Source organism: Nansenia antarctica (genome assembly GCF_963989245.1).
Source record: "Nansenia antarctica genome assembly, chromosome: 1".
Classification (NCBI taxonomy): Eukaryota; Metazoa; Chordata; class Actinopteri; order Argentiniformes; family Microstomatidae; genus Nansenia; species Nansenia antarctica.
In genome coordinates, this window is record NC_137674.1 from 12,517,241 (window position 1) to 12,544,501 (window position 27,261).

Genomic DNA, 27,261 nt, shown 5'->3' on the forward strand with positions numbered 1-27,261 from the left:
TAGCAGAAAGGTGACACGTTTGCACCCCTGCCACAGGGCCCAAGGTGACGGTGACAGTAGCCCCTCAGGAGCCCCTCACAGGAGCCCCCGAAGTTGAGCCAGGTGTGGCTGTGGCCATGTCAACACGGAGCCACGACCCTGCAGCCAAGCTCGCCACCACCACCCCCATCGCCGGTGCCAAGCAGACCACCACCACCGCCCCTCCCAGCCGCACCCCCACAGGGCCCAAGGTGACGGTGACAGTAGCCCCTCACAGGAGCCCCCGAAGTTGAGCCAGGTGTGGCTGTGGCCATGTCAACACGGAGCCACGACCCTGCAGCCAAGCTCGCCACCACCACCCCCATCGCCGGCGCCAAGCAGACCACCACCACCGCCCCTCCCAGCCACACCCCCACAGGGCCCAAGACTCCACTCCCCTGATGCTTTTGGGTTTAATTTCCCTGCAATAAAACCCTGTTATTAAAGTCCGATTGGCTTCAAATGGAAGCCAAAAATGAAAAACAATGTGATCCATTGGACACTCAATAGACTCTTGCCAAAGCCATCTCTTTCCCTGCGGTAGGTGTCTTGGTGTTAATTGGATACTGTTGTTCGTGTTGGGATTGATATAGGAAATCAGCAGCAACGGGATTAGTTCTCTCTGTAGCCTGGAGCACATCGCCAAGATCAAGAGCACAGAGAGCATGAAGCCCAGAGACCTGCACAGGCTGGGGGACAAGTACGACTCCATCTTCATCAGCAACGAGAGCTACCGGAGCGCCCGGCTGGCTGCCGGGGCCTGCTTCAACACAGCGCAGGCCATCCTCACAGGACAGGTACTGTAGAGGACACACTCCTCTCCTTCCTGAGCTGGACCTGCTCTCTCTGTGTTCGCCTGTATCCACATGTCAGCGTAAATACTTCAGTGTCATTTTGTCGGTTTGTTGATGTGTTTTTTTCTAAGGTGGTTTCAAGTCCGATTCCACTCCCTTTTGTATTTATTTTTTTCCCCTTAAGATGAGAAAGAGAAAGGGAGATGAAGAAACTAGATGAGAGTGAGTCTGTTTAAGCAATAACAAGTGTGATGCCCCTCACCTTTTGTGTTTTTTTTAAATAGTTTTTGCAGCAGAGAACTTTTACCGACAACTTTTATTCATGACAAAAGTGCCTCACCTTTACATGCATGAATTGAAATAATGGGACTGACTTATCACACAGTCTTCAAGCTAAACACTTTTGTTGGTTTAACACACACAACACTGTGACTAATAGATCCAAGAGCACAGTATGATACATGCAATACAGTTGCTGAAAAAAAAAGCCTGAGGGATTTGTTCCATTAATTGCTACCCAATTCATGAGCTGACCGAAAGTGTGCCTTTCAGCCGTTTCTGCTGCTTTGTTCTTACAGTCAATTGGAGCCACGTTTAGTTGTTTCCTAATTCAAAGACATGAGGTTAAAGCAAGTCCAATACTGGCATTCTTTGAATGATACAATTGCTTTATTTCGAATGGTAAGATTCGTTCTATATTTTCAGAAGAAATACAGGTGCACTGATATGTCCATAAGATGATACAGTACAATGTACAGTATGATGTGTTTTTTTGTGGTTTTCATGTGAAATGTTGATTGAAATCCAGCTTTAATTTTGCATGGATGTTTGTTCATTGTCTGTTAATTGAAAATAATAAAAAAACTATTAATCATAAAAGTTGTCCGTCTTTTTTTTCAGATGCCTCGTCACGTACTCCTCTGATAGAGCATGATGTGGATGTTGGGGATGCAACACCCATCCGGCAGCGTTTTTATTGGGTTAGACCTCCAGACTCCTTTCCTCTTCCTAGAATGGAGGATTGTCTGGATCAGTTGAGGTCTTCAATATTTTGACGTGTACGTGGGGGGGTGGCGTTGCTCCGTTGGTGGTCTACACGGACCACAATCCCCTCACCTTTTTGCGATCAGCCATTTTGAGCATTTTGAGCCATGAGCAGGGTTACTGGGAATTTATGAATTCTTGTTTGTTTTTGTTTGGTTATTGGGGGGGATTATTGGGTTTTTGAGGGGGGGAATGTGGCAGCCCTCTCACTCATAACCATATATGGAGGGGTTGATTAGGTGATCTGAGGCACCTGGGGAGTGGCTTACTTAAGCTGGCTGCTCCCTTGATTCTCTCTCTTTGACTTTTGTTTTGACAAACAAACACGGTTGTTTTGACTTCAGACGCTCGAGAGGTGCTTTCGAGAGCCTTTGGCGAGTTGTCAGTCGGATTGTTTGACACGTTTCTCCGGCTGGACTGTGAATGGACAGGAGTTGCTAGAGGGAAGTGACGGTGTAGGAAGGGTATGATGGAGTCGGATGAGGAGGGGGGTGAGCACGCCGGTCGCAACAAGCGGAAAAAACAGGAAAGAGAGGATCAGGTTGGATTAAATGCTATGAGAAAAGATTAAGAGTTAATGGTGTTTGTTTCTCTGGAGAAAGAGGGAGCAACATTTGATGGGTGGAGTCCTATGCAAATAACTAAAACTGTGTATAAGGAAATTGGGGAGGTGAGGAGTGTTAGGAAGTTAAGAAATGGTTCATTGTTGGTGGAGTGCAAGGATGAGGAACAGCTAAAGAAAGCAGTCAAGGTAGCTGTATTGAACGGTCAGAAAGTAAGAAGTGTAAAAGTTCAAAAAGGAAGCAGAGGAGTTATAACCGGTATCCCTGTTAAAGTTTCAGTAGAAGAGGTGAAGGCTAACATTAAAAATGTAAAGGTGAGCGAAGCGAGGAGATTAAAGACTAAAAGAGATGGGATTCTTTGCGATAGTTTATCAATTTTGCTTGCTTTTGAGGAAGAACGCCTCCCAGAGAGAGTGTTCATTGGCTATATGAGCTACGAAGTGAAGGTGTACATACCTCCTCCGTTACGGTGCTACAAGTGTCAAAGATTCGGGCATATAGCGGCAGTGTGCAAAGGGAAGATAAGATGCAGTAAATGTGGAGGAGAACACAAATATGAGGAATGCAGGGAGGGGGCAAATCAAAAATGTTGTAATTGTGGTGGCAATCACAGTGCAGCATATGGGGGGTGTGAGGTATTCAAACGCATGAGAGAAGTTCAAAGGGTTAAAGCTGAGCAAGGGCTGTCTTATGCAGAAGCAGTTAAGCAAATCCCCAAACCAGTTTCTGTGGCAAAGGAAGGGAATAACATGAAGGGAGGAGAATGTAGGCCTACAGCGTGTGGAAAAATTCAGGATGACACATTGATTGTAAAGAAAATTGATTTTGTGCTTTTTATTGCTGATGTTATCAATGGAGCTGCCCAAATACATAGTAGAACAGATAGAATTAAGATTATAGTTAAGTCTGCCAGAAAGTACTTAAATGTGCAAGGGATGGAGTGGGGAGATGTAGTAGATGCGCTTAATGAATCAGGTACTAGTAGTGTCGAGGAATCATCTCAATCAAAGTCATGTTCAGAAATATAATAATGGTATTAACTATCCTCCAATGGAATGCAAGGAGTTTGATTTCTAATGGGCAGGAATTTAAAAAGTATGTTGAAGATCTGGAGGTTATGCCAAATGTAATATGTGTACAAGAATCCTGGCTGATTCCTAAACTAGATTTTGTGATAGCAGGATATGTGTCAGTTAGACGGGACAGAGATACCGGTAGGGGTGGGGGGGGGTCATCACCTTTATTCAGAGTGGCATACAGTACAGGGAGGTGAGGAAAGGAGATGATTTGGAGTTTATCATTATTGAGGTGTGGTTGAAGGAGGGTAAAGTCCTGATCAGTAATTTCTATAACCCATGTAGACAGTTAGAAATTAAACAACTGGAAGGTATTTGGAAGGATCTGTCTGGGAAAACAATCTGGTGTGGGGATTTTAATGCGCATAACACACTATGGGGAGATAGGGATGATGCTAATGGGACTGTTATAGAGGAGTTCATGGGAGAGGAGGGTCTAGTGTGTCTTAACGATGGGTCTGCAACTAGAATAGATATCACCAGAGGGACTGAATCAGTCTTAGACTTAACCATAGTATCCAGGAATGTGGCAGATAAATGTGAGTGGGAAGTTCTTGCAGGGAATACAATTGGAAGTGATCATTACCCCATCAGGGTTCGGGTGGGGGTGGAACTGGGAAAGGATTGTGAAATAAGAGGAGGGAGATGGATACTAGAGAAAGCGGATTGGGGGAAGTTTGCAGAAGTAGGAGATGGTGGCTTACAAGTCAGTTGTACAAGCCCATGACCTTGCTTTTTAAACAACCCTGTAGTTAGTTAGCTAACGTTAGGCAGTGCTAGCTAGGTACAATGCTAGGTGTCTGTCCACCTCCACCCGTTTGTGCTGCTGGTGTTTACTTGAGTACTAGTAGGCATGCTCGTTAGCTTCTGCTGGCTATGTCCTCAGTTGCCTTTCGGTTCTCAGCTGTGTACTGACAGCTGTCAGGTCAGTTTTCTCAACGGCTGTTCCGGAAGCTGCGTGTTTTTCCGCTGAAGAACATTGTCAGCGAGGAGTTCCTCAGTGCCGGACACATCTTCCTGGGCCTCACCAAGTGTGGTCGCTACGTGCTGTCCTACACCAGCAACTGTGGCGAGGACGACGACTACACCTACCACCTGTACTGGTGGTGGTTCAACCTGCACAGCCGTCTCAAACAGGTGCACCATGTGCGTCTCTTCTCAGGGGAGGACATCGACAGTGACCTCTACCTCACTGTGTGTGAGTGGCCCAACGACCGCTCCAAGATAGTCATCTTTGGCTTCAATACTCATAGCATGAGTGACAAGAACAACAGAGACATCTACATCACCATCGCCTCCATGACCCCCCCCGCTCCTGCCCTCAGTGCTGCCCTGCCCCCTCCATCTCTACCATACGCACAGGTAGTGGGGAGTGTCTGGAGCACGGCTACTTGCTGAACTCCAGGTACCAGGTGGTCTACCCCTTTGGGTGGACAATCCAACATAAAGTAGTAAATATGAGCATAAGCAATTTTTATATCAGCCCCACGGAGGCATTCCCTGCAGTCCCCCCCTGGACATTTGAAGAGGTGACAGTAGATTTAGGACTACTTGAAGCAAAACAGGAAGGAGGAGTAGATAAATAGAGGGTACAGGGATACATTAGGGAACAGTATAATCAGAGGTTGATTATCTTTACAGATGCATCAAGAAGGAGTGATGGGAGGGTGGGAGTAGCTCATGTGATACCGGAAATGGGTCTGGCTATAACAAAGAGGCTGACGGATAATTTGCCGGTTTACACAACAGAACTTTTAGCCATATGGTTTGCCCTGTTATGGGTTGAAAGTGTTGGGTGTAACAGGCAAGATGTGGGAGTTGCAACAAGGAGACGACAGACGTAGGTTGGAGTCGAGGTTGTTTACTTCTCTCACTTTCTGCTACATGCTAAAATACACTCAGTGACAACAACACAATAGCATCTGACTCCAGCTCTGCTCTTTTAAGTATGCAAAATGCATACTCAGCATCCAGGATGGATATTATTTTAGAAATTTTACAATTAGCAAGTGGGATGTTAAAGGCAGGTTTTAAATGTTCTTTCCTGTGGGTGCCAGCTCACATAGGGGTGGAGGGAAATGAGTTGGCTGACACATATGCCAAGAAAGCAGTAGAAAAAGAGAGAGTGGAGGTGGAAATTAAATACAGTAAGGCAGAGGTAAAAAGTATTATAAAGGCAAAATCGTATGAGAAATGGCAGTATATTTGGAACAGTGGGACCTCTGGGAGACACCTTTTTTATTTTCAACCAAAAGTGAGGGTGGATAATAGTACATGCAGGTCCAGGCGTGAAGAGGTGGTGCTGGCCAGGTTAAGGATTGGACATACCAATTTAAATAGTACCCTGTTTTTAATAAACAAGCATGCAGATGGCAACTGTGAGCAGTGTCTATGGAATAGACCAGAAACAGTGGAACATGTTTTAATACACTGCCAAAAGTATCATAAAGAAAGGCGTAGGTTTATTGCTCAGGTGGAGGAAAATAAAGAAGTATTTGAGATGAAATATATTTTACAGAGAAGGGAAGGGAAGATTTTGAAGTTGTTGTTTTTCTTTTTAAGGGAAACAGGGCTTTTAAAAAGAATTTAAGTTAGTAAAGTTAAGAAGCAAGTCCTGTGCCACACTCCAGTCCAGCGGTGGCGGTAATACACCATGTGGCTGTCAACCGCCAATTGAAAAAAGAAGAAGAAGAAGAAGAAGATTCTCTCTCTTCTCCTCCTTCCACCAGGTTTGGTTGTTTTGAGCTTTACTCTTTAGCTTTACTTTAGTTTTTTTTTAAACGTTACTGGCTAATTGGCCCCTATTTGTGTTCCATTCATTGAGCCCTAGTGGGTAATGAGTGGTCAGTTTAGTGATCCATTGGCCTTCCTGCCATCTCCTTTGTTTGGTAGTCCAGTACTGATTGTGTTGTAGGCCTGTGACTTCCAGTGCCTCTAGGCCATGTAGTGTGAAGTGTTTCACGACCCATGTGTTTTTCTCTTTGTTATTCCTGATGTTATATTGGTGTTGTGCAATTCTAGTCTGAATGGAGTTCCTGGTTTCTCCTATGTATTGCATTCCACATGTTTTACAGGTGATTAGATAAACACAGTTTGTTGTTTTGTTTAGAATCTGTTGTTTAATTGGGAACCATTGTTTCGTTCTCCTATTTTTGATCATGGTTCTTGGCTTAAAGTATTCTGGTCGTTTGGGCTTATTTCCCCCTGTATTTTTAAGTTTGCTGTGTACTAAGTAGTCCTGTAGGTTTTTGTTCCTCCGATATGCTGAGATTATTTTGTAATTATCCAAGGTGCCCTCCTCCCTTGTCTCAAAGTTGTGTTTAATTTTGGCATTGGCTATCTGGCTCAGTGTTGAGTAATAGGTTATCAGAGGAATGGTTGGCCTGGTGTCCCTCTCTTTTCTGTCTAAGAAGGTTTTGCGTATTTGTCTTAAACAGGATCTGCCGTATCCTCTGTTTCTGAGAGAATGAAAGAGTGTTTTTGTTGCTATCTCAAATTCCTCTTTTTGTGTGCATATTCTGTGGAACCTTAGTAATTAAGATTTAACTATTCCCTTGAATGTGTGTTTTGGGTGAAAACTCTGCTTATGTAACAGTGCGTGTGTGTCTGTATCTTTAAAGAATACTTTAATGTCTAGTGTCTTCTGTGTTTTAAAGTCTGTGCCTTTGTAGGTTGTGGTGTCCAGAAAGTCTATTGTTTCATTATGTGTCGTGTATTTTACTGTGATGGAAGTGTGGTAACATTGGTACCTGTACTGTAGCAATGACAATAAAGACCATTCATTCTTTTACTTTCACACCTTACAACATCTACACTACACCTTCCACTCATCCATACACTGCATTCACTACTGATGATACTGACTAACATATCTATGGTTACTTTAAGTACTTTAAGTTAGTTAATTAAATAAATACTTTTGTTCTGATTTAAAGCTGTGTGGTCTCCCCTTAGTTTGTGTACAGTGCCTTGAGCCTGGGCTGTTACATGCTCGCTTCGCGTCGGGCCGAACAACGCCCCTTAGCTGTGATATAATAAGCATATACCACGGCCTGTCGTGAGCTATTGCTTAAATATACCACTGCACATATACATCCAGTCACCATTGTATGTCATTGCACATCACGCTACCATTTGCACTTTACTGTATAGATTGCTGTAAATACTGCTACTTATCACTGCAATATAATTGCTATTTGTTGCACTTCTGGTTAGACGCACAATCATTTTGTTGCATTTTCTTGTAGCCTACTATGTAATGACAATAAAGTGAATCTAATCTAATCTAATGTGTCTGCCCTGGGGGCAGCTGTACACATGCTTCTGATCATCCTGATCCCAGCAGTCCTTAATACAGCCCATACAGTAGCTGTGTCCACAGGCAGTGGTCACCGGATTCTTCTATGGATCCAGACAAATCGGGCAGCTGAATTGGTCCTTCTCTACAGACATGTTAGTTGGTAAACTGGACTGTACACAACATATTTGTACTACCATTGTACTAACACAACACTTCTAGTATAGATATCAATTGAATTTCAACCATGAAACAAATCATTATTGACCCTTTACTGTGTCCTCCAGTCACAGTGGCAATAATTGTTCATATGACTGATGGTTGAAACTCAGTTGATACCAGAAGTGTTGTCTAGTACAGTGGTAGTGGAAATCATGTTTAGCCTTGGAAATTATCTTGAGTACAGTCCATTATGTGTCCGCTATACAGTACAGCAAGGTTAATTTTGATATTACGAACCCTTAAAAACACATATTATACATTGAGATGATTATATGTTTATATAGGTAGGCCTACCAACAGAAGAATATAGGGGATTTTGGCAAATATTTTTGGGCCGCATTCCACAAATGCATGATCCTTACAAGTTGTACCTTGTTGTAAAGGTGACTAATAAGGCTTTCCAACGATAAAAAAAATAAACTCAGCGGGCCACTTCAACCGACATCACGCACAATGTATTATGACGTATTAGTGTACCACTATAAAACCACGGTGCGTCTTGTCATCGATCACAACTTGGTAGACATCTCACATGTCACGTTGTTTTTATAGCTTCATACGTTGGATAAAACAACTAGAAGATGGAGAATAGAAGAAACCAAGAAAAGGTAAGGATACCTATTTGAAAGCACTGTCTCAAGAGCAACACGCCTATTCATAGTTTGCAGTCACGTGACTGGCGCAGAGCCCTGGCGGCCATAGTGGAAACTCCGCAGACCTGCAGCACCGACCTGTCATTAACCACCTGTTTCAAGCGTCGATTCATTAGATCACCTCTCAAAAGAGGAAAAACAAACTACACTTTTTGGACACTTGTTTTGATTGATTGATTGAAAACTTTATTAGAAGATTTGCTGAAGTAGGTACATGAAAGTACATATTACATACAAGGTCAACTAACAGGATAAAAACCCAAGAAAGCCACTGGCTTATTTCAATTGGGGTCCTTGAATCTCAATTCATCGTTACATGTAAGACAGACAAAAAAAACTAGTACTATCTACAAGATAATACAGACAAATAACTAGTACTATCTACAAGATAAACATACATCCATCATGGGAAGAACAATACAACAAAACATTTGGTATGTACAGCGGGTAGGACAGGTGGGGACATACACCACAGGTGGGGGCGGGGGACAAAACACAAAGTATGTACAGTGGGTAGTTCGGGTCTTTTAATCTGTTATGAGCCTGCTCATCAGGGTGCATGATAGCGTCGCGACCGCGCACCGGGATTTAGGGGATTTATATGATATAAGGATGAGCTGTTATGTGGCGAGCGTGACGCGGGGGGTAACCAACCCCAACCCCCCCCCCCTCCCCCCCTCCTTATAGCAGCGAGAGGCCCTTTCCCGTTTTCGTGATTTCGGCCTCCCGTAAGAGAACGAACGGGCTCGGGAGAGAGAGTCACGGGCCCGCGAGCGCGGACGTCCCGGTCGCGCGGTCGCGACGCTACGGAGGCCGAAATCACGAAAACGGGAGAGAGAGCAGCGGGCCCGCGAGCGTCGACGTTTCGTGCGGTCTCACCGACGGTACGGCGAGGTCACCCTAAATCCCTAAAGGGCGCATGATAGCGTCGCGACCGCGCACCGGGATTTAGGGGATTTATACGTGAACAATCATCCTAAACGACACTTTTGACGTCAGACTTAACAAGCGGATAACAAAACAGTCTCCCTGCCACTTTTTTGGTAAACAGCTCAGGGATGAGGCTGGAGAAATGTGACCACTCTCAAATTCATAGACGGAGCTATGGATGCAAGCACTTGGCTCGGCCCGGCCTCAGATGTGTGCATCAGAGTCAGAGAGACAGGGGTGATGCTCTGGAATTTTTGTTCTGCAAACAGCTTCTCGCTGTGAATCTAGAGAATGAGAAAAACCAAACCAAGCACACAATGATGTTCCCGTACCAGCATATTTACAAATAACAAAACGGTCACACTTTACATTGTGTTGTTTTTATACCTCCTTTTATACCATTGTGTTGTTTGTAATACTCCAATAACATAATTAGAAACAATAACGTACAATCGGCATGGTAACAAATATTCTTAGGTGTCTGTCTGTATGTCTGTCTGTCTCACACACACACTCACACACACACACACACACACACACACACACACACACACACACACACACTAATAACAAAAAATAATCTTCAACATTGTTGTTACAGCAAGAGACAAATTTTGATGATTTTCTACATACATTACAATGTCTATTATAAGAAGTGTGATGATACATACAACCCTAATATATAATTACACAAAAACGATGACACACATTGTATTTTTTATTTTAAAAATGTAAGGAGAAGAAAGGAGAAGAAAGGAACAGGGTTTATCCAGCTTAGGCTTAAAGACACTACCAGTGACAGAATCTATAATCAGTGACGATGTTTGATTCTTGATATATGCCACAGTACAGTGAAAGTATATTGTAATGTTGTATTTGTTAGGATGTTTTAAAATGTACCTTTGTTGTTTTTGTACACATGTTTTATATTGTGTATACTGTGTTGTAATGACTTGCCTCTGTTTTGCCTCTTGGCCAGGTCATCATTGCAAATGAGAAACGGTTCTCAATTGACCTACCTGGTTTGATTTGATTTGATTTGATTTACTGTGGAATTAAAAAGACAGTTTCCAAGGGATAAAAACACATGATAAAGCGCAAGCGCTTATTTCCATCATGGTCCCTGATTGAGGACAGGACAGACAGTTACCATAAAACAAATGTACAGAACATGATAAAAACCATAAAAAAACAAACATAGATAGTTACACAAATTCCCTGCACTCCCTACCTATGACGTGTTTCTACTCTGTCATTTCACTGGCTAGCCAGTGCTTTGTTGCACGTCTAAAGCTTACCTCTCCCTCTAAGCTTTTTAGGGCCACTGGAAACTTGTTCCATTCTGAAGCTGCTGTAAATAAAAATGTATTAGTACCCATTGCTGTTCGGAATTTAGGTAAAATAAAGTCTGTAATTCCCTCTTCTGGTTGCATAGTTGTGCCTGAAGAGGGAATACAGACTTTATTTTACCTAAATTCCGGTTAAATAAAGGTTGAATAAAAATAAAATAAAGAAAGAGCATTTGGTGTTTTTTCTCCCGCATGTTGCTTCTGTCTTAGCTGCGTTGTGTTGGCTGTCTAATGACACATCTACATGTATTGTGTTGGCTGTACCGGTGTTGTGCCTCACACTCACATGTTGCTGAGATCTCCTTTCTCCAATCCAGGTTGATCTCAGAGACTGAACATTTCTTTGCAATCGTTTTCCCTTGGTATAAGTAGCCTTGACAACCAATGGTTCTCCAGCCTAATGGTCCTTCTCCTGTTTCCATAGCATGAGCAGGCTTGATGTACAAGTACACCCCCCTGGACATGACACTGGTATGTCGCAGGGTCTTACCCCCAATCCAACCCTTAATGCTGAGTGCCAAGCAGGGAGGCATCGGGTACCATTTGTTATAGTCTTTGGTATGACTCGGCCGGGAGTCGAACTCACAACCTCCCAATCTCAGCGGACACTTTATTTATTTATTTTTATAGTTATTTTTTCTGAGTGGAGCAGTCCCACTCATATTTTTCATTTTTATTGACAGATACAGTAGAGAATTAGACAGGAAGGATGGGTGAGAGAGAGAGGAGGGATGACATGCAGGATATGTCCCCGGACGGAATTGAACCGGGGACCCTGCGGTTACATGGTCAACGCTTAACCCGCTACGCCACCTAAGCTCCCCTCAGCGGACACTTTAACCGCAAGGCCACTGAGCTGGTTTCCCTTGGTATGGTACTGGTAAATTGACAAGGCAGTCGATTAGCATGGCAGAGCCACTACAACAACTAGATAATGAGACAGCCGAAAGCCACCGGTGCATGAGCGCTGACATGATATCAATTTGGACCGTTACATTACAAACATAATAAGGTTTGGCTGGTGAAGTTGTTAACATTAAGGGGTAAAATGTTCAAAGGGGGGGGGACTGTGCTAGAAATATGATTGATAGAAATATTGTCAACATTATAATACTTATGATACTGCTGTATTGCCAATGTAATAGGCCTCATGATACTTACGATACTGCTGTATTGCCAATGTAATATGCCTGCTTTATTGAAATGTACCATGGATTCTGTTGCTGGGCACTGTACTGCTTGGAAGTACTTGCAGTACTTGGCACCTGTTGTTTATACGGTTCCCACTGTCAACATCCCTATCTCTGCCCTTGATTATGTGCTTTACGGAGGACGGTTCGGAGCTGTGCCTCAGAGATTTCACTGAACGTTGTTGAGAGTGTCTCACCACTGGCAAGTGTAATACATGTCTATAGTGAATCCAGACCTTTGACTCCTAGTCTCACCTTTACCAGAAGTAATCAGGTGGATTTCCCTCAACGCTGTTTCCTTGTTAGCGGCAACACATCTCTAGTCTGAACTAAACAGACTCTGTTTCTGCTCCATGCGAGGAGTTTATGGATCGTTGCATTAAAGATCAGCTTCTGAAAATGTCTTGATCTAAGTGGTCTTGACTGGTTAACGTAAAGGAAATATAAAGGCTATGGTTAAATTGCTGTTGCGTAAATCTGGCTCTGATATTAGCCAGTGCCTCCCCAGACAGGATTTCCTTGCAATGTCTGAGACTGTTAGATACCATGCGGTCATTTAGATTAGGGATATTCAAGAGCAGGCTTGATAGATCTTTGTCTGCTGTTTAGACAAATGATGTTTAGAGACGACTGCTGGAGTGTAGCCACAGTCTTTTGTCTTTGCTTAAGCCTTTAAACCCGATTAGTAACCATACATATTTCTGCTCCAAAAACTGTCGATGCTCATTGAAGGTGGATTTATTTTTTCTCACACTTTATATATCTACATAACAATCTGAACATCCTGTTTGGGATGCATTTAAATATACAGACTTATTGCATTTAAATATACAGACTTATTGCATTTAAATATACAGACTTTAAAGCTAATTCAGACACTAACTGTGATGGATGTGTTAGTGTATAACTGAGTGTGTCTCTGTGGAGCCTCCGTGGAGCGGTGTGTGTGTGTGTGTGTGTGTGTGTGTGTGTGTGTGTGTGTGTGTGTGTGTGTGTGTGTAAGCTGTAAGAGCTACCATAGCTCAATTCCGAGACTTGGATTCAACACTGTGATCAACCAGCCTGCTTAGCACGCACACACACACACACACACACACACACACACACACACACACACACACACACACACACACTAATAACAAAAAATAATCTTCAACATTGTTGTTACAGCAAGAGACTAATTTTGATGATTTTCTACATACATTACAATGTCTATTATAAGAAGTGTGATGATACATACAACCCTAATATATAATTACACAAAAACGATGACACACATTGTATTTTTTATTTTAAAAATGTAAGGAGAAGAAAGGAACAGAACAGGGTTTATCCTAGGATCAAACAGATGTTTTTGTATCTCATCCTGTGGTGAGGTTTGCAGATAAAAAGTTGGACCAACAGTCAAAACATTTACAAAAACCTATTATTTGCTTCTTGTGCGGCTTTCCCTTTTTTTTCACATTTTGGAACCTGTGAAAAATCAGAAGCCTATCAAGCACACTTAAGTTGACTTCCTGTCAGCACACAGACTTTACTGATGCAAGAATTGATGTTTGCCCTTTCAGTAAGCTATAGAGAGAATTATTCCAGTTTTTGAAGCATTATTAGAGAAAGGGATTATTGTTCCACGCCCAAACAGTCCATGCTGCACCTCTATCTTCCAAACAGGAGAGAGCCAAACAGGAAGGCCAAACAAAAGTGTTGAGCTTCGTGCAGGATCATAACAAGGTCAATGAAGCAGTTCATGCACGTAGTACCCATATACAATTATGACAAAGGTACCTGGTAACAGTAAATTCTTCTCAGCGGTCAACCTAGCTAATGCATTATTTAGTATTCCTGTGCACAAGGATTCCCAATATCGGTTTGTCTTTGAATATACTGGCCAATTGTACATGTAGACACAGCCCCCCCACCCCCCCCCCCCCTCCCCCTATTTGCAGCAGCCGTTAGAGATAATTTGGTAGGACTCAAATTAGATGGAGGGAGCAATCTTTTTTTTTTTTTTATACTTTATTGCAGGACTTTACATTACATTTCATTACAAGTTCATTTCACACACTTTACAAGTTTTCTTCACTTGTTTAAGTTCGTCCTGCATCATTTTTGTTTGTTTTTTTATTTTTTATAAAGAGAACAAGAAATAAAAAAAATAAAGAATAAAGACTAGAGAGAAAATATAGAAAAGAAAGAGAGAAATTATAGGGATAGAAATAGAAAAGTAAGAGACAAAGGGAGGGGGGGTGGGATCGGGGGGGGGGGGGGGGGGCTTCCTTCCTACTCATTCATTCGGTCCATTTACTCCAGTTCATAGTGAATTGCTCTTCACGGCCTCCCACTTTGCAGGTAATTCTTTCCATTTCTTTTATCTCTTCAACAGTTTTTTTCCAATTATTAACAGATGGTGGGTTTAAGTCCAACCATTTACGTGTGATTTGCTTTAAAGCCGCGATACGTAGTATGGTGTACAAATATTTATCTCCCTCTCTGTATATATCTAATGGAATAAGACCGAGTATAATATTGACTGGATGTATAGGATTTTGTAAGGTAAATGTATTTTTTATTTTTACTTGAACTGCCTCCCAAAACCTTTTCAATTTAGGGCATGTATAGAAAATGTGTGTGTGATTGGCTTCTCGTTCCGTACATTTCCTCCAGCATTCTGCATTGCCTGTTGGCCTATATTTTGACAACATTTTCGGTGTTAGGAAGATCTTCATATTTATTTTCCAAGCAAATTCTTTCCAGAATTTTGATTGTGTTGTCTTAAATATTCTTTTGCATGCTTCTTTCCAATCGTCATCCGTAATTGTTATTGCTAATTCGTTTTCCCATTTTTCTTTAGTGTTATCTTCTTGTATCTTGATTTCTTGCATGATTTTGTAAATTTTTGAGATTTTTGTCTTTTCACTGTTTCTATTTTTGATCAGATATTCCATTAGTATATGTGATCTTTGTTCCTGTCTCCTCTGCTGTGTTATAAGGTAGCTTCTAATTTGTAAGTACTTAAAAAAATGGCTATTACTTATATTAAATTTATTAACTAAGGTTTCAAATGAGTCTATCATGTCATTTGTAACCATCTGTGAGTACACCTGTAGTCCCTTCCTAGCCCATTCTTCTAATATTTTGTCTGTTTTATTAGGTAAAAAGTCTGGGTCACTGGCTATCTCTCTCAAATAAATACATTTGTCATCACATTTATACATTTTACGAATAGTTTTCCAATTTTTGAGGGTATTTTCTATGCATCTGTTATTTCCACTATATTTTTGAATATCCTTTAGACTCAGAAAAGGTAGTGTTCCTATTGATATTGATATTGCTTGTTTTTCTATGTCTTTCCATTTGGTTTGAACCGAGTTATTCATCCATTTCATTATTGTATCTATTTGAGTTGCATGGAAATAGGACTTTAGATCAGGGAAATTAAACCCTCCTTTTTCTCTGGTTTGAGTTAGTATACTAAGTTTTTTCCGTTTACTTTTGTAGTTCCAAATGAAATTTGAGAGCATTGTATTCCATTTTTTGAAGCTACGCTGTGGAATGGGAACTGATAATGTTTGAAATAAAAACAGAAACTGTGGGAGGATCATCATTTTGACGCTTTCCACTCTACTCATTAAGGATTCAGGTGTTATCCTCCATCTATTAAGATCTTCTCGTATTTTATTTTCAAGGGCTTGATAATTGTCGATGTATAATGTTGTTATATCTCCAGTGAGATAGATTCCTAAATATTTGATTTTCTTTGCATCCCATTTCAACTTGTATTTTTCCTTAATTTCCAAATCTATCTGTTCTCCAATTGTTAATACTTCACACTTACTTTCATTTAGTTTATAACCAGAGTGTTTACTATATTCTGTAATTGCTTCCATTAGGCTTGGTAAGGAGGGAGCAATCTTACAATACAATAATCCCCTGATAAAGAAACATGTAACACAGTGACTCTCTTGAAGTACTTAGCAGAACAAGGCCACAAAGCAAGTTTACAGAAACTACAGTTTGCAAAAGAGAAAGATTGGTATGCATTTTTAATCATATATATAAAAAAAGAAAGGATATAATACATATTCTGTTAAAAGTTCAATCGTACTGAATTATGTCATTACTATACAAGTGCTAGAACGAGTAGCCATCAGATTTGTAATAACGGTGCTATAGACCTCACCATGAATGTCTTTCCTGCCCAGCTTAGGCTTAAAGACACTACCAGTGACTGACTCTGATGATACATACAACCCTAATATATAATTACACAAAAACGATGACACACATTGTATTTTTTATTTTAAAAATGTAAGGAGAAGAAAGGAACAGAACAGGGTTTATCCTAGGATCAAACAGATGTTTTTGTATCTCATCCTGTGGTGAGGTTTGCAGATATAAAGTTGGACCAACAGTCAAAAAATTTACGAAAACCTATTCTTTGCTTCTTGTGCGGCTTTCCCTTTTTTTCACATTTTGGAACCTGTGAAAAATCAGAAGCCTATTAAATTATATGCCTTTGTTGTCTGAAAACCTGTCAAATGCATGTGGAAAACAGATAAAACATGTCCAATTAATGATAATAATTGAGGACAAGATATGGAATAGATGAAAGATGTTCCAGATGTTTCAGTTACTCACCTGAGAGATTTTCTTTGCCAGTTTGCACCGTATGCCCCTCAACTCCTCCATACCTCCACTGGGACAGTTAGACCATTTGAAAATGCATGTTGGCTGCAGAATGAAATTAAATGTAAGATGGAGTGAGTTACTTAAAAACATTTTGAAATTAAGTAAATGAGAGGGTTTGAATTGCTTACCTTTCTCTGCAGCTCCCTTCTCCCACAGTTATGGTTCTCCTTCAGTGCCTGTAGAAGATAGAACATGTTGTATATTTCTAACCTGTTGGCTACTAAAATGAAGAATAGTTATTGAGCAGGTTAAGACCATTTATTCAAAATACAAAAGTATACAGACATCAAAGCTGGACGCTGGTCTGGCAGAGAGAGAGGGAGAGAGAGAGAGAGGGGGAGGGGGACAGAGAGAGAGAGAGAGAGAGAGAGAGAGAGAGAGAGAGAGAGAGAGAGAGAGAGAGAGAGAGAGAGAGAGGGGGGGAGCTGCTTGGTCAAGAGGTCAGGCACAGAGAGAGAGAGAGAGAGAGGGCCTGAGAGGAGCGGCCTGAGAGAGAGAGAGAGAGAGAGAGAGAGAGAGAGAGAGAGAGAGAGAGAGAGAGAGAGAGAGAGGGGGAGCTGCTTGGTCAAGAGGTGAGAGAGAAGACCCCGATCTGCCCTTGTGCTCTCCTTTTCATGTCATATGCAAATATCTACCCCAGACCATAGCCTATCACCTTCACTAGAAATGGTCAAGGGGTGAAAAGGGGAGAGCCCAATATGATGTCACCTGGCCTTAAGTCAGGGGGCAGGTCACAGACGCAAGAGCCATTCCACAACACTCCCCCACAGACAGGCCCATATCATATACAATCCATGCATGTGTGTGTGTTTAAGTACAAATAAACTACAAACACAAGTGTCTAAAAATGAGAATAACACACCCCCACCCTGTCGTCAGTGACACATACTTTAGTAAGAACCACTAAAATTAAACCTGTGTTTGTTTAGGTTATCATATCCTGTTGAGTCTGAGATGGCGGAAAAGAGCGGGTGCCACGCCCTTTTCCGCCATCTCAAACTCACGAAGCCGTGAGTTTGAGATGGCGAAAAAGGGCGGGTGCCACGCCCTTTTTCGCCATCTCAAACTCACGGCGGGCGCCGGATCATTGTGAGGACTGATGATTGCACAGTTGTTCTGTGTAGATAGACCGGGGAGAGTTCAAGGTCACGGACCTTGTGCCATCTCAAACTCACGGCGGGCGCCGGATCATTGTGAGGACTGATGATTGCACAGTTGTTCTGTGTAGATAGACCGGGGAGAGTTCAAGGTCACGGACCTTGTGCCATCTCAAACTCACGGCGGGCGCCGGATCATTGTGAGGACTGATGATTGCACAGTTGTTCTGTGTAGATAGACCGGGGAGAGTTCAAGGTCACGGACCTTGTGCCATCTCAAACTCACGGCGGGCGCCGGATCATTGTGAGGACTGATGATTGCACAGTTGTTCTGTGTAGATAGACCGGGGAGAGTTCAAGGTCACGGACCTTGTGCCATCTCAAACTCACGGCGGGCGCCGGATCATTGTGAGGACTGATGATTGCACAGTTGTTCTGTGTAGATAGACCGGGGAGAGTTCAAGGTCACGGACCTTGTGCCATCTCAAACTCACGGCGGGCGCCGGATCATTGTGAGGACTGATGATTGCACAGTTGTTCTGTGTAGATAGACCGGGGAGAGTTCAAGGTCACGGACCTTGTTATCGTCCATATTTACAGGCATTTTTCTTTACCAACAGTCCTTGAGAGCTTGTTTGAGAGAGACGTGCGTCTCTGCCCTTTGCCGGTTCGAAGCGCAGTGTTTGATCGACTTATCTCCTCTCGGCTACCTTTACCGTTCGGAGGTGGTTCACAGTAAACCCAAAATCGATAACCAAACGTTAGATGCAAAACCTTCCCCACCGACCCACATCACAGTGGGTTTGATCAGTGTCACGGTGTGGGGAATGCGGAGGAAGCGCTAGACTAGTCTGCGCATTTTCTGCGGAGCCTCCTACTACGTGTCCCTCTCGTGAAGCTATCACAACCCAGTCCCCTCATCTACATCCCTCCGGCACAGAGCAGCTCCTCTATAAACAGCCGGCGGCCACGTACACGATCGCGTCGTGTCGTTCGCCGGCCGCGGACGACGTCCGAGGGACTCGCGCCGTTAAAACCCGACGTTACGTTTACCGCCGACTCTGTCGTTTCTCGTGCGGTTTTCCTCTCTCAATAAACGTCTCTCTGCGACGGCGGCGGCGGCGGTCGCGGCGGCGGCGGTACGATCGCGGACGTGAGTCTCAGCCCGAGACCTCCTCGTCTCTCTTATCGTGTTTACCGGAAGGATCGCTCGTGTTTGCGCTCCGCGTGGACGGGATTTAGGGTGACCCCGCCGTACCGTCGGTGAGACCGCACGAAACGTCGACGCTCGCGGGCCCGCTGCTCTCTCTCCCGTTTTCGTGATTTCGGCCTCCGTAGCGTCGCGACCGCGCGACCGGGACGTCCGCGCTCGCGGGCCCGTGACTCTCTCTCCCGAGCCCGTTCGTTCTCTTACGGGAGGCCGAAATCAGGAAAACGGGAAAGGGCCTCTCGCTGATATAAGGAGGGGGGGGTGTTTTTTGGCTACCCCCCGCGTCACGCTCGCCACATAACAGCTCATCCTGGATTTAGGGCCAGTTTCCTGGACACAGATTAAGCCAAATCCTGACTAAATACAATAGAAAATCTAAATTGAAGATGCATTTTAGTCAAGGATTAGTCTTAATCTGTGTCATTGAAACCAGACATGGACTCAGAGGGAAGGAGACAGCAGGTAAGGAGGACGGAAAGCCAGTTGAATTAGCACATGCTTATCCTATGTATTAACACTGTAATAACTGTAGAAATAACATTCTATTAACTTAAAATTAACCTGTGCACATTTTAGAATAAAAAAACTGACGTTGTATTAATGTTGATGTTTGCTTGTATCCTTGTATCTACAACAGTAAAATACATGTTCCCAAATCTGGTTAACGCATTCAGGCCCTGAACACAGCAAAGACCTAGGTTCTAGGCCCTGGACAATCTAGACAATTTGATGGCAGCTACTAGATTGTAATCAAGTGCAATACTGAAACACAACTGTGAACATTTCAAACCTGCAAACTGCGACACTTTAAATGAATGTGCAATAACACTATGTGCAATATGACAACCCTTGTGTACATAAGGTTCAGAATAGGAAATGTTAGGATATTTATAGCATAGCATAGAGTACAGCACAGTGTTTTATTTGTATAGTATAGTATAGTGGATAGTGTACATAGCCTTTATTTATGTAAACCAGCTCTTTTCCCCTCTTGTTTTTAGTATTTTTTTCCTAGCACCAGGGGAGCCCCCCCTCCTAAATTTCGTTGTATGGTACCTGTACTGTATTAATGACAATAAAGACCATTCATTCATTCATTCATTCATTCATTCATTCAACTGATTTTTAGACGATTATGTCAACAATTGATTCCATACGTTAGTGTAAGTGGATTTGTGTGATTTACGTAAGAAGGTAATCCTCATTACTCTCGAATTACGTGGCGATTACACAGTATTAGGCAATCATAGCCTACTGTGGTTATGGTAAATGATAGTTGTTTGTTTGAGTTAAATATAGGTTGTGTGACGGTAAATGATAAGTGGTTAGTGTGGTGTTATGTATTAACAACATTAAGACTTCAGTTCCCAGCATGCACCAGCAGAGTTACGCATGCGCAGTCGTGTATGTATATACTTGAAGACGGTTTACTGTTGTCGCTTACCGGCACGTTGATATGGTTAATTAAACAGAAGACTTAAAACCCTCGCCTGGTTTGTTATACAATACAACTACGAACATAACACGGTGTCAGGAGCGGTCGTTGGCAAGGACAAAGACAGGACAAAGTGGAAAACTACTCTGCAATTTGACACGAAAGAGTGATAGAGTGAATGAAAACGGAGAAAACCCGTTAAACATGAGAGGGAGCCAGAGAGCCTACACATGGCGTGAGTAGCGGGAAGCTAAAAGAAATGTAACGATTATGCTAGCAGCTTAGTTCAATGTAACGATATGCTAGCAGCTAGCTAGTTCAAGGGATGTCTGCTGATAGTGCCAGTGATAGTGAAACCAGAGTATCCGTGGTGTCTTGAAAAGTATTAAAAGTTGATAAATCAATTTTGGGAAAATCAAGACCCTTAATAAGTATTAAAAAGTCTTATCACGATTTTATGAGGTCTTGAATTTTGTAGGTATTTTTCTGAATTAGACTCTGTCCAAAGAGTTTGAGTCCTAAAAACTTTTAGTAAAAGTTCGTGAATTTATTAGTTTTATTCAAAAAACAAAGATGAACCGGACATTCTGTTGTATGATAGTGGTCTAGTCTATTGCAAACTAAAGCTGTTAAGTTAAATGTGTCACTGATGTAAACGGTTACAGCTCCAAGTGGCGGTGAGGTCTGGAAACATATTGACAAGGTCTTTAAAAAGTCTTAGAAAGGTATTGAAATTAACCTCAAGATTCCTGTATATACCCTGAGTAGGTAACATAGACACGGCTGTTCTAGTGTCAACTGTCACTTAGATCCAACTGTCACTTAGATCCAACTGTCACTGAGATCCAACTGTCACTTAGATCCAACTGTCACTTTCAAATTAACCTCAAGATTCCTGTATATACCCTGGAAACGGAGGAACAGTTAACACAAGCAGATGATAATATTGTTCCTGGAGACAACCAAGTTATTGAAGTAGTAGAAATCCCTGTTTTATTTTATTTTTATTTAACCTTTATTTATACAGGTAAAAAACACATTGAGCCCCAAGGGCTCATTTTCAAGTGTGACCTGTTCACAGGCATACAACAACAACATCCACCACAAACAAATACAATACAACACCTGGCCTACATAGTCTAAAACTAAACTAAAACTACATAGTCTAAAACTAAACTAAAACTACATAGTCTAAAACTAAACTAAAACTACATAGTCTAAAACTAAAACTAGTCTAAAACAGTCTAAGATAATCTAAAACTTTCCGTCAGTATAGTCTAAAACTACTACCTCAACCTGTCGTCATGGATAAGCTTACTCCACCTGTATGCAGTTGACTGGTAATATTGCTGATAACTGGAAACGTTTCAAGCAGAGATTCAACACATATTTAGCTGCAAGTGGAGCTGGGGGTAATGATGGAAAACTGAAAGTGTCCATTTTTCTACATGTTATTGCCCAGCAAGCACAAAGACGTTATAAAGACGTCTTTCAGAGACGTCCAGGACTAGGCCAGATCACATGTCGTTTAGGGGATTTTTTTGACGTCTTTTCAGGACGTCAGTTCAACGACTTTTTGGTGACCTAAAACAGCTGGTTGTATTCTGGTCACCAAAAAGTCGTTTAAATTACGTCCTGGAAAGACGTAAAAAAAAAATCCCCTAAACGACATGATCTGGCCTAGTTCTGGACGTCTCTGAAAGGCGTCAACACAACGTCTTTAGAACGTCTTTTTGGCTTGTTAATGGGTTTAAAGGGGTCAAATTTAATACATTTAAGCCGGTTTCACAGACAAGGCTTAAGCCTAGTCCTGGACTAAATCACACTTGAGGGCCAGTTTCACAGACAAGGCTTAAGCCTAATCCTGGACTAAAAAGCATCTTCAATGGAGATTTTACATTGAAAGTGTGATTTAGTTCAGGACTAGGCTTAAGCCTTGTCTGTGAAACCGGCCCTCAATGTAAAATCTCCATTGAAGATGCTTTTTAGTCCAGGACTAGGCTTAAGCCTTGTCTCTGAAACCGGCCCACAGTATATTTCCCTCAAATAATATATTCAGTTATATGTGTATACATGGATTTTGTTTTGCATAGAAAGCAGTCATAGAGTCTGGACATAGAGTCAACAATTCTAGATGTTGGTTAATTTACTTAGCTCAAAGTTATTATTAACATAGGTGACTGCTTAGGACGCCTGTAAGCATTCTCTAGATAATGAGAGAGACTATATTCAATGGTGTTGTGTATGTTAAATAAAATGCCAGAGGTGTGCCAAAATGACTCATTAAATTGAACATTCCTCTATATTGTCAAAATTAGTCACCTGCCATACATACAGTATACATAACAAGTCATACAAATGTATGTCACCCATTCCTATCATGTTTGTAATGTATTAGTTACGTCTTGAACACGTCTTGTGTAGTTTAACTGTCAAAACACCACATACAGTAGTATTACCTCAGTGGTAAAACCCCCAAAATGTACCACTTAATATTTAATATTTCACCCCTTTGTTAACATGAATAACTACTGTTATAAAGCATTTGTTAGTGCCTTAACGAAGCATGAACAAGGCATTATTAATGCATGAGTTACTATGGCATTAATCCATGTGTATCATATTGTAAAGTATTACCATGTAAAATGTTACCAATACAACATTCATTTAGTGTTGTGTTAGTCATGTGTCTGTGTAGTTATAGCACTCTAGCAGAGGGGTGAGAACTCTCTCTCTCTATTCTCTACCCTGAGGGGGAAACGAAACGACTGACTCCAGAATGGGAGGAGAATGAGGGAGGAGAGAAGAGGGCAAGAAAAGTTGTCTCCTGCAGTCTCTGCCTCATTTGGGTTTTTGGAAACGGACAGATCAGCGAGAGGAGCATAGCTAGCCTTGTAAAACCACAAAACAAAACTCACATTTCTGTTGAAGTGGGTTTGCTTGACAAGGCTAGGGCACAACAACAGGCCTTCTAGAACCATACCAGGACCACCGAGCAACAGACAGACAGACTGATCTACATCGACCCCTCACCCCTTCTCTCTCTCTGTCACAGCGCCTCTGAAGACGTCAGAGACCTTGTTCGAGGGGTTTGAGAAGATGGCGAAAAAGCAGAACAAGGAGCAGGTACCCCCACCTGCCGAGCCTCAACACAAGAAACCCCCAGCGGGCAAACCCAAGAAACCAGCCCCTGCCACGACCACGCCCAGCTCCACTCAGCACAAGACCTTGGAGGATGCCTTCAAAGCTGTGAGTATTGAAATACACCCTGTGTTGAAGGGGGGGACGAATCTTGGGCAGAAGTCAGATGTTGAATCACAAATCTCATATAAATAACTTTATGTCTTTTTGTTTTTACTAATGTTTATTTTTTATTCCCTAATCGTATGTCTCCATCTCTCCACCTTCCCCACACTATTTTCCTCACTCTATCTCTCTCTCTCTCTCTCTCTCTCTCTCTTCTTACCTCACCCCCTCCAAATTTCTCTCTCTTGCTCTGTCTCAGTTGGAGATTGTGGAGTTGAAGCAGCAGTTGGAACGCAGTCAGACTCTGTTCCCAGAGAACCCGTCCGTGTGGGTCAAAGACCTCGCAGGGTATCTCAACCACAAACTGACCGCTCCAGAGATCGAGCCTACACTGAGCAGCTATGCTCACGGTCAGTAAGACTAACCTAAACCTTTCCCATTGGCTACAACCATAACCCTAAGTTTGGTCGTAACCCCACCCTTTTCTTTGTGGCTGCTCCCAGATTACCCATACTGCCTTGCGGGGAAGGAGCTGAAGGGCGTAATCAAGGCCCTGATTGTCCGATGCAGTGACAATCGGCAAGACTTCTTTGACCATTGCGTCTATACCATGCTCAGGGAGCTGGACAAACAGACAGGTACACAGACAAACACAAAGACACTGCTGCTACGACTATTTATATATTGTCATATGATCTGATAAAAATGAAATAACAATCTCCCTTTCCCTCTTGTCTCTAGGAGAACCTCTCCACGGCTACAGAGTGTGTATTCAGGCCATCCTACAGGACAAGCCCAGAATAGCCACCCAGAACCTGGCCGATGTGAGTCTTGCTTTGTGTGTCTGTTTGTGAAAAGTTGAATCTGTCCGGGGTCAGTGTGGGTGGGTCACTGCTCTAGGGGCCCTTGTCTGCTACCCTGTCTGCACTTTTTTGAAACCGTTTTTGAGCAAGAGCACGTTGCGTTGATTTAGCTGATGGAAGACGATGTGGTCACGATGTTTGAACTGCACAATCTGAAACCAGCCAGTGCCTGTATTGGCTGTTTGCTATAACCTCTCCCCTTCCACCAATCCCCCCGCCCCCTCTCTCTCTTTCTCCATCTCTCTTTTTTTCATCTCTCCCTCTCTTTCTCCATCTCTCCCTCTTTTTCTCCATCTCTCCCTCTCTTTCTCCATCTCTCCCTCTCTTTCTCCATCTCTCTCTCTTTCTCCCTCTCTTTCTCCCTCTCTCTCTCTTTCTCCATCTCTCTCTCTTTCTCCATCTCTCTCTCTTTCTCCATCTCTCTCTTTCTCTTTCTCCATCTCTCTCTTTCTCTTTCTCCATCTCTCTCTAGTATCTAGAGTTGTTACGGTCAGTTCAGAACCGGCCAGTGAAGTGCCTGACCATCATGTGGGCTTTGGGCCAGGCTGGATACTATGACCTCAGCCAAGGGCTACGAGGTGGGACACACACACACATATACACACACACACATACACACACACACACACACACACACACACACACACACACACACACACAGGCATGTAGTTACCGTACTCATACATTCACACACATGCACAAGCATTGTCTCTCTCCCTGTCGCTGTCTGTCTGTCTGTCCCCCCGCTTTCCTAATGTCTGGCAGGGTGAAAGTGTGTTGGCGAGAGTTGTGGGACGGGGGTTAACATAGAGCAAGAGCACGCAATAGAAACCACAGACGTACACACATCCCCAAAATGAAATTCTGGTGTGACCCAGTTACTGAATGAACAATGTTTTGTGTCCGTCAGTATGGCTCGGCATCATGCTGCCAGTGCTGGGGGTGAAGGCCCTGTCCTCGTATGCCATCGCCTACCTAGAGAGACTCCTCCTGTAAGTCCAAGATGAACAAGTTGTTTTTGGTATTTTAAATACGGTCGTTTTTTAAAAATGATTATTGTAGTATGTAGTAGTGTGTTGCTTACTGTGTGTGTGTGCGTGTGCATGGCCGTTCGCTCCCCAGGCTGCACGCTAACCTGACAAAGGGTTTCGGCATCATGGGACCTAAGGAGTTCTTCCCTCTGCTCGATTTCACCTACATGCCCAAGAACGCCCTACCACCAAGGTAACATTTTCACATCTTACAAGTTGAGCCCATATGTATCAATCACAATATATTGTGAAATATGTGTAAAGTCAAGACTTATTTACTAGTTGACGAGCTAAGTAAAAACATTTTTTAATATATATATCTTTTTTTTAGACAGAGAGAGAGAGAGAGAGGGGAATTCAAGCACTTTCAATGACCCATGTCTATTTTCAAAAACTTTTAAGGCCTTGATTTTCTTTTCTCAAATTCACAAACTTTCAAGGATTTCAAGGACCCGTGGGAACCCTGTATTTAAAAGAAGATTAAAAAAAAAAAGTTCTCAAGAATGTGTGTGTGTGTCGGTCTCCTACCTCCCGATGGTGGGGTTGTTGTAGTCGCCACACCAGCCACACTGGAAGGTCTGCAGACAGTCTGTGCAGGTGGCCAGAGCAGAGCACTGCTTACACTGAGGCACGGAGTGGACACTGGGGAGGAGGACAGACAGACGAGAGAGCAGGGGGGGTGGAGAGAGAGAAAGAGAGAGAGAGAGAGAGAGAGAGAAAGAGAGAGAGAGAGAAAGAGAGAGAGAGAGAGAGAAAGAGAGAGAGAAAGAGAGAGAGAGAGAGAGAGAGAAAGAGAGAGAGAGAAAGAGAGAAAGAGAGAGGGAGAGAGAGAGGGAGGGAGAGAGAGAGAAAGAGAGAGAAAGAGAGAGAGAGAGAGAGAAAGAGAGAGAGAGAGAGAGAGAGAGAGAGAGAGAAAGAGAGAGAGAGAGAGAGAGAAAGAGAGAGAGAGAGGAAGAGAGAGAGAAAGAGAGAAAGAGAGAGAGAGAGAGAGGGAGAGAGAGAGAGAGATGAAGAAGAGCGAAAACAACAGAGAAGGAAGAGGAAGAAAGACAACAGAGAGGAGTTGAATGCACATTGTTGTTGGTGCATTGTTGTGTTAAAACGTCAATCAAATGTTCACCAACAACAACACAGTTTGGCAGAGAGTTGGGAGTTGACCGCTGCCCTGTGAATCTAAGCAGTGTTTACCTGTCATACCAGTCCCTGCATTCTCCGTAGGGGTACTTGGTCTAAGCAGTGTTTACCTGTCATACCAGTCCCTGCATTCTCCGTAGGGGTACTTGGTCTAAGCAGTGTTTACCTGTCATACCAGTCCCTGCATTCTCCGTAGGGGTACTTGGTGAGGTAGGCAGCGAAGTAGAAGCAGGCCTGGGCAGACTCACACCACGCACACTGACTCGAGTTAGACAGACACTCCCCGCATGTCTTCCTCCTACGGGAGAGAGAAAGAGGGGGTGGGGGAGCAGAGAGGGTACTCAGTGTCTTTCGCATTGTTTACTTTTATACAACAGTTATTTCCGACCAAGTAATTTGATTGGACAAGAGGCATTCCAT

At 42.8% G+C, this 27,261-nt stretch overlaps 1 protein-coding gene across 1 annotated transcript; it reads left to right on the top strand.

Annotated features, from left to right (window-relative positions):
• Positions 1–291: 291 nt before the first annotated feature.
• Positions 292–25,904, top strand: LOC308155468 (transmembrane protein 214-like; the record flags this gene model as incomplete). Its single annotated transcript, XM_080528790.1, has 10 exons — positions 292–398; positions 647–815; positions 4,414–4,819; positions 23,623–23,816; positions 24,073–24,223; positions 24,317–24,451; positions 24,555–24,637; positions 25,149–25,254; positions 25,587–25,668; positions 25,799–25,904. The coding sequence occupies 10 exons, from the start codon at positions 292–294 to the stop codon at positions 25,902–25,904; spliced, it is 1,539 nt and encodes a 512-aa protein (XP_080384916.1).
• Positions 25,905–27,261: the final 1,357 nt, after the last annotated feature.